At 46.6% G+C, this 12,459-nt stretch overlaps 1 protein-coding gene and 1 long non-coding RNA gene across 2 annotated transcripts; one reads left to right on the top strand and one right to left on the bottom strand.

Moving 5' to 3' along the window:
• Positions 1-3,925: 3,925 nt before the first annotated feature.
• LOC109776009 (BTB/POZ and MATH domain-containing protein 2-like) lies at positions 3,926-5,565 on the bottom strand. Its single transcript, XM_020339800.1, has 2 exons — positions 4,876-5,565; positions 3,926-4,309 (listed from the first exon to the last, which is right to left on the bottom strand). Exons 1-2 carry the CDS (start codon positions 5,563-5,565, stop codon positions 3,926-3,928), a joined length of 1,074 nt encoding a protein of 357 aa, XP_020195389.1.
• A 2,734-nt stretch (positions 5,566-8,299) lies between these two features.
• On the top strand, positions 8,300-9,838 carry LOC109781200 (uncharacterized). The gene is made up of 3 exons (XR_002237240.4): positions 8,300-8,835; positions 9,008-9,223; positions 9,316-9,838. It is a non-coding gene; the product is annotated as an uncharacterized lncRNA (long non-coding RNA).
• The last annotated feature ends 2,621 nt before the right edge of the window (positions 9,839-12,459 follow it).

The raw sequence follows: 12,459 nt of genomic DNA, 5'->3' as shown, positions 1-12,459 counted from the left end.
CATGTTCCTCCTGCTCGGGGTTGGGTGCTCCCTGAGCGAGGTCCGGTGCGTTGTCGCATTGGAGTCGGGCTTCTCGGCTTCGGGTCGCCGCCAGTCAAGCCAAGGTGGGTGCTTGCGGCTAGGTTGGGGAGTCGTCTTCTTGTTGTAGCGTCGGTGTCGGTCCATGGATGTGGTGGACGAGACAACGGTGGGCCGACTGCCAGATCGGTGTATCAGGTTGTGGTTTGGCATCGTCTGAGCTTTCTTAACGATGGTCGTCGGCAGTCACTAGGCTATGTTCCCCTCAGTCCACCGGGACTGGAGGGGACTATAGGCATGGGCGCCCCTACTGTGGTGGTGCCGACCCTGGCCCGATGACTGATGTCGGGCTTTACCTACCATGGTTTGGGCATTGTGAAGCGGGCGGTTGGCGTTGTCTCGGGGCTTGGAGGCCGAGGCAGTGACTCTAGAAGGTGGTCCGCATGATGAGTTCTCCAGCGGGCTCCATGGCGGTGGTGGTGGCTACGTCTCTTGGCCGTGTGGGCAGTGAGAGGACGTTAACGGCGGGTGGCCCGGGCGCGCTCCATGTTGAGGCGCCCCGATCCGGATCTGGAGATTTGTGCTCATTGCGCTTGCCCGGGTGGCCTACCGACACTGAGGAGCGACCGAGTGAAAATTCTGCACTTTGTCGCCGACGATGGCGACGCTTGAGAGGGCCGCATTCTTCTGGAAGACGTCGCTATAGTGCTTCTCTCCGTGTCCGGGCTTCGGGTGAAAACCTTTGTCCATTCTGGACTCGGCAGCGGCAACACTTTGCGCCATTTTCCCTCCTGAGGGCATTGTCGTGCAGCGTAGGTGTACTTGGGCTTAATGTGGCGTTGTTATCATTTCTTTCTATGTGATCTTTCGGTTCTGTAGTCGCGTGCGTTTTGCGTGATCCGGTTATCCTAGGATCGGCTTTGTAGAGGGGATGCTCCTCCACTTTGTATCGTTCGACCGTGTACTTTGTTTGGTTGTTGCATTATATATAAAGCGGGGCGAAAGCCTGTTTCGAGAAACGTTTTGTTTGCACGGGGCAAACACATAATTTGGTTGCTCGAAAAAAACACATAATTTTCCTTTTTTTCCTTCTCCTTTCCCTAGTTTCTTTTATTTTGTACATTATTTGTTTCTTTTTTTCTTTTGATACTCTGTTCTTTTCTACTTCTTTTGTTTTTTGTTTTTTGTTTTATCCCCCCCCCCCACCCATCCCCCCCCCCCCCCCCCCCCCCCCCCCCCAACACACACACACGCCTTCTTTTATTATATGCAATAAGACGGTCATCATCGCGCCGGAGCCGGGTTGTCCTTGCTGCTCGGCTACCTACGGATGACCTTATCTTCGGTTGCGAATTTGCAGCGCGGTTTTGGCAGTGCCTCGGGCTATCTCCGACTGGTACCTCAGTCACGAATCTACATCTCTTCAACGTTGCTCCGGTGTTCACGGCTGCATCACCTTCTGCTTGTTTTGCTCCTCTGTTGCTTGGATCTGTGGAAATGACAAAAATGTCATGATCTTCCGGGAAGACACGCCCTCTCTAGATGCCACAATTAATGAAAAACTGTCGCGATGACGCAGTCCTATGAAGGTCTCGGTTTCGGGTTGACCACCGGAGCCACGTCGACGTTTGGATTCGCATGTCCATGCGTTAGTTTCTCTGGGTTTGGTGGTTTTGGCACTGCCTTTTGGAGCTGCCCTGTAAATTACCTCTCTCTGTACAAAAACCTAGGCATTTTGGCCTTTTTGGGATTCATAAAGAACCACAAGTTTTCTATTGGTTTTCCCACTTGCCTTGGTCTTGCCAAATTGGCCGGACGGCTCCACAAACCCCGAAAGACTGAGTAGCATCACAAAAGGAAAATTTGTCAGTATTTACGAACTTACTCTACATAATGTAAAGATTCCTGACGATTTGAAGCATCAAGATATTTTGTTAATCTTAATTTTGAATGGATCTTTTTTTTTAGAAAAGAAGGATGACCCCTCGGCCTCTGCTCTGGGCGATGCATACAGCCACTTTATTAATTATTCTCACAAAACCTTACAAAGTCATACAACAGTAAGACTAAAGCCGCCGTCTAAGCAACAAACTGTCGCTACACCTATCCAGTTGATGAAGTGGCGCAGATAGCCAGGGCCTAATACCAAACAGGCATCGCAGCCAAACCTAAACATCTAAGACCTGAGGTCCCAACCAGGACGCCTGTCGGGTATGGGGCACCTACCAGTCCGGCGAACTCCTCAACCAGGACGCCTGCCGGGTATGAGGCCGCCGCAGCCACCTACCACTAATCCATCTTCAGAGTTATATTGTTGCATCAACCGTGCCAGGTCTCTCTGCCATCGACGCCACCACAACGCCAAACAGCGTTGTCCTCCTGCGCGAATCCATCCTAGCACATCAAACTCCGAATCTCCACGCCGTCGAGATCCGTCGCCATCAGTGTGTAGGATGAATTAAGCACCGCTCCACCAAAGATGCCGTCCGCTGGTCCCGCGAAGCCGAGTGCACCTCCAAGAATGCCGCCTCCAAGGGGGTAACGACACATGCTTGCCGCCAACGTCCGATCAGCTGATCTAGGGTTTCCCCCGAAGGTATTAAGTGGAGTTGGGAGCTTCACCTTGATGATGCCTTCATGAAGGAAACGATGATAAGGACATCGTCATCACCGGCTCCGGCCATCGACCGAAAACCAGGTTTTCACCCGGATCCGCCCCAAGAAATCCACCCGACAACATGTGCACCGTCTCGACCGCCTTCAAAGCCCCAGATCCAGCCGCCTAGATCCGGCGGCCACCCACAGCAACAGTGCCACCATAGGAGCCCTGGCGCACCGGCCACAGCCTGAGTGTGCCACCACTGGAGCCTAGGAGGAGGGCTCCAACCCCGCCTCGCCAAGCCGCGAGAGCCGCCGAGATGGATCCTGCGCGCTCGTCACTATCTCTAATCCGAACCAATCCAAAGCAGATCGCCGTCATAGATCCACCTTGGACAGGGACTGCACCACGCCATGCCGCCGCGGGAAGCCCTAGCTTCACGAGCCGCCACCCTCCAGGGTCGCCGCCTCGGGATCCAGGCAGGACATCGCCGCTGCCATCGGCCATGTTCCGCCGCCGCCGACCGGCCGAGCCACCGGCCACTGCGACCTACGCCGCCATGACCAAGCACGCCCACCGAGCAGCCGGCACCACCAGATCTTCCACGAAGCCCGCCGCTCCGCCGCCTCCTCCCATCACCACACCGCCAAAGCGCCGTCGGCGGTCAGATCGGCCGCGCCGCCACCACGACGGCTTAGATCGGGGAGGAGGGCCCCTGCGCCCCGGGTCACCCGCCTCACCCAAAGGAACGCGGGAGGGAAGGGGGCCTCCGCCGCCGCTGTCAGCCGCCCGGGGCTTTGCCCGGCGGCCTCCTCCAACGGCGGCGGAGGGAGGGGAGGGAGGGGTTGGGAGTCCGGTGGTGGAGGGGCTAGGGTTCCGCCCGAGCCGCCCTAGCGGGGGGCGACACGGGGGACATATCAGTTGTTCTTTAGAATGGATCTGAACGTGCAGTTTTACAAAAGAAAAATGTGTGTTTATAATTATTACACTTCAAAGTTGTTCATTGGTCTGAGTAATTCTACAGAGCTACATTGCCACAATACTCGGATAAATATCCTTACCATAATGATTTCAATGGGGTAGAAATTATCTGAATAAACTGAAGAATGGGAAAGTGCATAGACTGCAGAGCATTACCCCTTCAGGAAAGGAATAACCGAGACAATTTCTTTTGCCAAATGAGCCTAGAAGTAGTACTAAAATTGATATGAGGAAAATAGCATCAAAATGCATACAACAAAGCATAATATCACGGTAGAGCATAGAAATTGAAATGTAGAAGATGGATTGTCTGTCCACTAGACAGGACTAGTCAGTACGAGAAATCCTGTCCAATATGTCCTTCATGAGCAGAGGACAGCTCGCAACCAAATGCTTGAATCCATCTGTTGCCATAACAGCTTGCAGAACATTCTGTGGAGCCATGAACTCAACACAAGCTTCTTGGAGATCCTTGCAATGGTGCTGCTCTGCTAAAACCAGTGTTGTTGCAACAGTCTCGACGTCAATGCTCTCACAGAGCTTGCTTTCACAAAGCACCATTAACCCATCAAGTCCATACCGATCCGCAGCAACTAGCAAGTGCTGAAGCTTTGCCGTGTTCCAATCTTTGGACTGTTCATCATCAGGCAAGGAATCCGTGTACACAAAGTGAAGAAGCGCCTCGAAGATTGGGGGCTCGATGTCCTCCACCTTGATGCTTCGTCTTTTTTTTAAAAAGGAGGATGATTCCCTGCCTCTGCATCTGGGAGATGCATACGGCCACTTTATTAATTATTCTCGAGGACCTTACAAAATATTACAGACAATATTCCTGAATCCACCATCTCAACATATGCCGCTACTCTTATCCATATGATGAAGGGATGCTAGTTGGGTCACTACCCAAACCACTCACCTAAACCTAACATCAAAAGCCGGCGGCCCCAGCCGAGCCACATACCGGGTCTGGGGCACAATCCGGTCAGACACACTCTTGTGTCGTCGCAGCCATCTTCCACAGGTCCATCTTCAGAATATATTGAGTCTTATACCTTGTGTAGGCCACTCCGCCATCGACGTCACCATGACGCCAGACAGCTACCTCCTCCTGCGCGAGTCCATCTCCGCACATCGGACGCCAAGTCTCCACTGCACCACGCCGCCGAGATCTGCTGCCATCAATGTTTAAGATGAAACACCTCCAAAACTGACGCCCCGGAAAGGAAACGACACAAAATAGCGCCGCCGTCATCTGATCTACTGATCTAGGGTTTCGCCTTGATGCTTCGTGTTGCCTTCTCCTTCATGGGACCAAACAGTTCCGCCTTGAAAACCGGAGATCTTGCAGCCAGCAAGCATCTGTGAGCATGGAACAGTTGGCCACACACGCTGAAGGTCACATCTGCTCCTTCTCCCTTCTTACGCATGTCTTCCAGCTGGTCTTGCAGACTCCGCCCCGGAACAAGAACATGGTTCCTCCTGACCTCAGAGCGGGGTTCTCCGATCACGGTCAGAACACACCGTATAATGAAGCTCCCATTGCTGTCAGACCATGATTTCAGCCACGATTTCCCGATGAACTGAGCATAGCCCCGATAAACGCATTTGGGGGTGAAGATATACTCCATCTCCTCAAACTTGGTGACCTGTGTTCCACTTTTGTCCAGCAAGTTCAAGGTGAACCTTGCTCTCACATCCTTTTCTGGGCTGAGACAGTTCAGGAACGCCGAAGCGTTGCCGAAGCTGCCATGTCTCACGCCGTCCGGGAAGAAGCTGATCGTCCAGTTGAAACCGCCGACGCTGAAGACCGTCGAGCTGACGAGCTTTTCAACGCCGATGCCCTGGAGCAGCGGGTAGCTTGTCACCTCGAAATTGTGCGTGGCGGTGAAGCTTGGGGTGAGGCATCTTGACGAGGACTTGGTTAGGCACTGGCCATGGCTAACTGCAGCGGTGGAGTTGCTGGCCATGGCGAAAGGAAAAGAGGAATGCGACGGGCGTCAACACAGGCCAGCATAGGGCTTTTCTAGGCGAGGGAAGTGAAGGCGCGGGCGGGCGCACGGTCGCATGGGTAGTTGGAAGTCGTTTAGTTTCCCGGTGAGTGGGGTATTAACTCGGAATGCATGCCGTCGTTTGAACTAGTCGAAGTGGGAACAGAAACGAAATTCAATCGATTAAACATATAGTATGAATTAGAGCATGGTTAATAGAAAAGCCCGCTGTTAGCTATATATTACCGCCATGTCACTTATAGCCTTTGTAAAAATATACTCATATAATAAGCTAGCTATTAGATTGACTATTGTATTTAATGCATGCATGTGGGGACACACAAAGAAACACACTTGATTGGGGGACAAAGGGCTGCACCTGCTCATGACGCTGCATGCGATCACTTTTTCTAGTAAGGTGTGCTATCGCCGGGTTACTGGCCCTGTTTGGATTATGGGTTAGAGCTAGTTTGGGTTAGTTGGGGGCTTAAATAACTCAAAAGTATCCAAACAGGTAGGGTTAGAGTGGGTTAGTTCCATCTAACCCAACTATTCCGGTGGAGAGGTACTTATTTGAGTTAGAGTGGGTTAGAAAATAACTCTAACTCTAACTGTGTTAGAGTATCCAAACAGGGCCACTGATGTAGCGTTGGCTGCGCTCTCTCTCCTTCTTTCTCTTCCTTCCAGCTAGGATTTTAGTGACACGGCATATGCTATAGCCAGCTGACTAGAACTTATTATACTTGCTCTTATGACTTCGTGTTCACATAAATCGTTGGTTAGCGAAGGGATGTGAAAGACACACGATACCAAAGGGATTCATCACGCGAACACCAACTGGCGATGCACCGCATGCACATTGTGTCCGTAAGGAAAAAATTGCAAAAAAGAAAAAAGGAAAAAAACATGCGTAAGGAAAACCAAGAATATTTTCTATAAGAAAACTAGCTCCGGCCATCTCCTAAAAGACTTTATTTTAGGAGAGGAATCTTTTTTTTTAGCAGACGAAGAGGAATCTCATGGGAAAACTAGGATCCGCCCACATGCGCATGTGGACCAGCCAAATAGCATGCGGTTTAAGAACCTTCCCTCAGCCGTTTTGGGAACCTTCCATTGGTTTTAGGAAGGTTCCAGGCGGCTTTTTCCTTTTCGCTTTTCCTGTGTTTTCGTTATTGGTTTTCAACAGTTTTTATGTACTTATTATTATTGTTTTGCCAAATACGTGTCGATAATTTTTTGATATTTTTAAAATACAGGGTAATTATTTTATAAACACACATTGAATGTTTTCCATAAATGTTACAATTTTTTAAAAATCACCTGGACACTTTTTTAAGTAGTACAAATATTTTTTAAAAATTCACGAGAATTTTCCTAAATTGTAGTATGAAACATTTTTCCAAAATTACGCAAACGAAAGTCTAACATTGTATATTTTTTCGAACATGTTTTAGATGCGTGGAAAATTCTTGAATGTGATGATTTTTTTTATTGTTACAAATATCTTTTAATTTTTCACGAATAAATTTGCAATACATGAAAACAACATGTGTAGTGAACTTTTTAAAATACATTTATATATATAGTAATACTATTCATCACCCAGGGTGTAGAATAAGTTATTCTTCACCCTAGGTAATCTTATGCTTGTTTCATAAATAGACTAATTTTAAATATAAATAGTTACATTTATATTGATTCACTACGTAAAATTTGGCATAAGAAAACAAAAATATAAGTCATCAGACACGAAAAAGTGCGCTTTATGTATATTTTACATTATATTTTTATGTTTGTAATTTTACGTAACATAAAATATATTTTACGGCAATTATATATTTTTTTTATGTTCTTTTTTTTACGTATAAAATAAGATAAAATTTATGGAACATAACATTATGGTGAATTGATGTTAAAATAGAGAGGGGTGAAGAATAACTATCACTCGCCCACGTGCGTGCGTGCGTTCGTGCGCGCGTTCGTGCGCGCGCGTGATTTCCGAAATATAAACAGAAATAGAAAAAGAGAAAAAAAATGAATGAAACAAACCAGCTGGCCCCCTACTGGACCCGCCCACTACTAGCTTCCATTGAGGCGAGGCAAGCTTCGATCTCGCTAAAAGCAAGACATAGCCGCGCCCGCACTTTAAGCGTCTAATCGCCTCTGCCGTGCACACCCAGGCCATATCCCATTAGCGCGCCTCGTCCACTCCCTAGACCGTCGCTTACTCACTACTGTTACAGGAAAAGGGCAGCAACTATTGGTTCAGGAAAAAAATGGCTTCCATTTTTTCATAGATTATTTTTCTTTTTGTATATACAAAAAAAGGTTCATGGATTTAGAAGAATTCACTAATTAAAAAAATGTTCACACATTTCAACTACAGTTCAGAAATTATTAAAATATTCACGAATTCAACAAAAATATAAGATTGAAAAAAATCAAGATTTCAAAAATGTTCACAAAATATTTGATAAGTTAGCAAATTGAAAAAAAAACAAAAGGAATTTTTAGAAGACAAGAACAAAAAATCGAGTAAAACCCGGCATCTATATCTATATACCAATATAAAAAGACCCAAAGAGGCAGATCCAACACATCTCGGCCATCCAATCACGTTAATCCAACGGTCTTTATTATCCTAATGGTGAGCGACTAAACACGTTTAGCGCTAAACAACTCTTTCCATTCGCTGATGCCGTTCCTATCGCACAAAAGGAAACTCACAGGGGAACCGCCGCACCATCGTGGACGCCTCTTCTCTCCGCCTCGATCGCATCGAGCCGCCGCCCCCATCGCATCCAGCCGTCCCGCCTTGAGGACGCCGCCCCCATCGCCTCGATCTGCCGCCCCTCAGATCTTCGTATAGCCCCCACCCATCGCCACGCCTGGCCTCGGCCGTCGGCGACGCCGTCGGTGAAGCCGCCTCCTACACCGCCTGGCTGACCATCCATCAGGGACGCCGCCTCCTACACCGCCTGGCTGACCATCCATCAGGGACGCCGCCTCCTACACCGCCTGGTCCGCCGTCCGCCGGGGACATCGCCTGGTCCGCAGACCGTCGGGGACGCCGCCTGGCCAACCGTTGGGGAGGGGGAGGAGTCGCCTAAAAGGCCTTGCGGGCCGTCGGGGACGCCGCCTTGCCGGCCGTCGGGGACGCTGCCTAAACCGCCCTCTGTTCACATCTCCCCCTCATCTCGCATAGTCAGGGGACGAGCTGCCTTCAAACACGCAGCGGCCGGGCCGGAGGTCTGCCATCTCTGCTTTCTTTCGTTCATCTTGTTTTTCCAGTGACGTGCTGCTTCACGTTGATAAAACTGAAGCCAGCCAAAACATATTACCATTGTGCATTGCTTGTGTTTTTGGCTCGCCAGTGATCATAGTATACTGATTTCCCTGATTTTGTACACACATCAAGCAGATGAAAAATGGTCATTCGGGGTGCTTCTCCGTCACGATTAGGGAATTGTTCCCAGTTTTTCGTGCAATGTAGCTATCCTGGATATGCCTCTTTTCCATTCATCCAGCGGTGGAGATGTGAAGTGGTGAACCACATGGGAAGCTGGCTGGTTGGAACTATCTACATCTCAGATGCCAGGCAAAAGATGGACAAAGCAGCGCATGAACGAGTATTCAAGTTACACATGCCAGCCCTGTCCAATCATTCATTTTTTGGCTTCTCTAATTTTGACGAGAGATTGTCCAACCATTATGTTTGCCGTTTTTCAGCTGGCACGGAGGGGATCAAGCATTCCTTTGTTGTCTTGTGCAATCAGCCTTCAGGAAGGAACCACAATTGATCTTGTGCAGTTCAAGACTCGCCTCAAGCGTCGCTGTAACAGTTCCTAGGCACTTGGCAGCTGGCCCAACTATGATGCAATGCAACTCAGCATATAGCTTCCTGGACACCCACAGACTTAGTTGTTAAGGCTGTTATTACTGTAATCAGGCACTACGTACGACCATATGGGAATGCTTTTTTATCTTCTTTCTTTGCTCGCAAATTTGGTCATTTGGATAGCACATTATCAAGTGGTCTTACTTAAAGTCCAATATAATATGAGATACAAGAGGAGGTCGTTCAGAAAAGTGCTTTCACATGGCAGTAACAGTATGGACGTACGTAATGCTTTAGAAAAACAGTATGGAGGTAAGGAGGGGTTGTTTGTTGGAATCCACAGTGGACCGTACGTACAATTCAGTCATGTTAACCTACCATGTTATTTGCTATTAGCCAAAGCTTAGACAATTTTGTTCAGGTTATTTCTTTTTTTAAGCTTTATTAGTTCTCAAGGCACCCGGTTCTTTTGTCTAGCTCTATATCCACTCAATTTTGATGTATTTTTTTCTTAGCTTTGCATTTCATTGGTGCCTTGACATTCACACTCATGCACACACCTCTGAATCGAATGAATGATTGATTTCACTGCTTTAGGCCATTGTTTTGAACTACATGGACAAACTGGAGCTATATCTCTGATGAAGCCACGTTGATATTTACAATTCACAGGTCCCGATTCTTCAGAAGAACATTAAGTTATGGCTCATGCAAACTTAATCTAGCAGTTTGCTTTCCTGGTATTGAATACTTGACATGTTTGTCTTTTGTGTAACAGATGAAATGGATTTTATTTTTGTTGTATGATGTAATCAGTTTGTTGATGTTGGAATTTGCGTGAAAAAATAAGGTATATGTATCACCTGATATTAAATAAGCATTCATGGATCAAATATAGTGACATTAATTCACAACTTAACTATTCCAATTTGGAAAATGATGGGATGATTGAAAGTGGCACATATGTAACAGTTATAGCACTTGCAATATGCAATTGCCAAGCAACACAACCATGCAACATTCTGTCAAGAAAAGAGTGAACAACCATGATACATTTTTTTCAGAAAAAATTCATGGACAAAGAGGGCGTTTTTCATGCCTTAGTCATAAAACGCAGGAAATAAACTTGGAACAATGGGGTGGAGAACGACATGAGTAAACCATTAAAGTTTTGTTCTTGATGCAAAATAGGCAGCTCAAAATTTTTCCTAAGGATACACGTGCATTGCACGTGCAAACTTACTAGTAAATATGAAAAATAGAAAACAAAGTCAATCTGCAAGCTTCCCCCAAACCGGTGGGAGCTACACGGGAAACACAGTTCCCTAAAATGGCCGGCCCATTAGGACAACGTAATGCCCTAAATGTGCCTCTGTTACACTTAGCACACTATTTTGCGCCTTAAGCACCAAAGAGGCCCACCCCCCCTCCCCCCCAATTGTTTTTTAGGGTAGGCACACTCTGCTTTATAACTTCACAGTAATGTTTTCAGAAATATGATATGGGTCATGAGGAATGTTTAGCTAGATTATGAGCCTCAGATTTGATGATCACCTTCATGGACAATGGAAGGGGACATATATTCGATTGATAACATGCAGGGCTCTCTCACAATGCTGCCATGCTTAATAGTGCCCCGCCCAGCATGGCTTATGCTGTAAGGAGTGATTGCATGGACATTTTAATTGATTAATATATGTGTAGGTCGGATGGTTAGATTCCATGTGGTGGAATCAACGCACCAAGATTCAAGTCCTATACTTGACACTGGTGCCCTCATTTTCTTGGATTTACTTTAGGCTTTTCGGATATGTTCGTTCAGTACGAGAAGACGTTCTCGTCGACTATGAGGCGTCTATGATGACTTCTCCAGTCTCAAGATATTATGTCGACTCAGTATCTCAGAGGTGCTCTTAGAGATAGGATGTGCGTGCGTGTATTTATATGGGTGAGTGTATGTGCGTGGGTTGTGAGCATCTGCAATTGTACCGTGTTCAAAAAAGATATTGGTAGATTTAAAAAAAACAATGTTGCCATGCTTGCCTCAGGAGCCCACAACGATGTTATTGATAACTTCTTTTTAAGCTTTAACCAAAGGTGACTCTCAAGTGTTGGAGCAGCATGCCTCTCACAGGGTGAGGGCTTCTTTGATTCAAAGGATTCTCAAAGGAATTTTGGAGGATTCTAATCCTTAGGAATTTTTTCCTATCTTGGTTGTTTGATTCGTAGGATTGTAAACCATAGGAATTTTTCCATAGGATTCATTTGCACTAGATTTTATAGGAAACTTTCCATCCACTCAAACCTCTTTGAAAGAATCCTACGTTTTTTCTATGCACAATCAAACACTCGTACAATCCTGTAGGATTCAAGACGACATTCCACTCTAATCCTATGTTTTTCCTATTGCCACATTTTGGAAATCCTACGAATCAAAGAGGCCCTGAGAACTTGACAACAAGCAAGAGCCTCTAGAAACATTGGGTCGTTTACGCCGAGAAACACCGTAACCGAGGGATCCGAAGAACGTTCCTGAATGATGTCGTAACCACACTGGTAGCGTCACAATTTTTATTTGTGGAAATTGCGCCGTCCACATTGACTTTCGACACAACACCTGAAGGGAGAGGAAACCAACTTGAAGGGGTTGACATGTTCCATGGGCGATGTTGTTTGTTGCAAGGACCCAAGGTCCCTTCCATAGTTCATAACGAATATGTGAATCGACAGTGGACTTTGATGCTCTCTTTCCAGGATTAAATCTCAGGTATTGCACCCACTTGTCTAGTGGGTGTGGACTGGCCCAGCTTTCCTGTCTTTTCCTCTTTCTTTTTGTTGTTATTTGGTTTGGTTTTCTAAGTGTTTTTTTTGTTTACTGCCCTTTTTCTCCTCTTTTTCCAAGTTTTTTTTCTTTTCTTTTAATGCTTCCCTTTATTTCATTTTTCTTATTTTTCATTTTCTTTATTCATTTTTGTTTTCTGCTTTACGAATAAACTGGCAACCATTTCCCCTTTTTATTTTATATAGATTCTTTC

Source organism: Aegilops tauschii, chromosome 2 (assembly GCF_002575655.3).
Source record: "Aegilops tauschii subsp. strangulata cultivar AL8/78 chromosome 2, Aet v6.0, whole genome shotgun sequence".
Lineage (NCBI taxonomy): Eukaryota > Viridiplantae > Streptophyta > Magnoliopsida > Poales > Poaceae > Aegilops > Aegilops tauschii.
The sequence above is the reverse complement of the archived record's forward strand: the minus strand, read 5'-3'. Positions and strand labels throughout refer to the sequence as shown.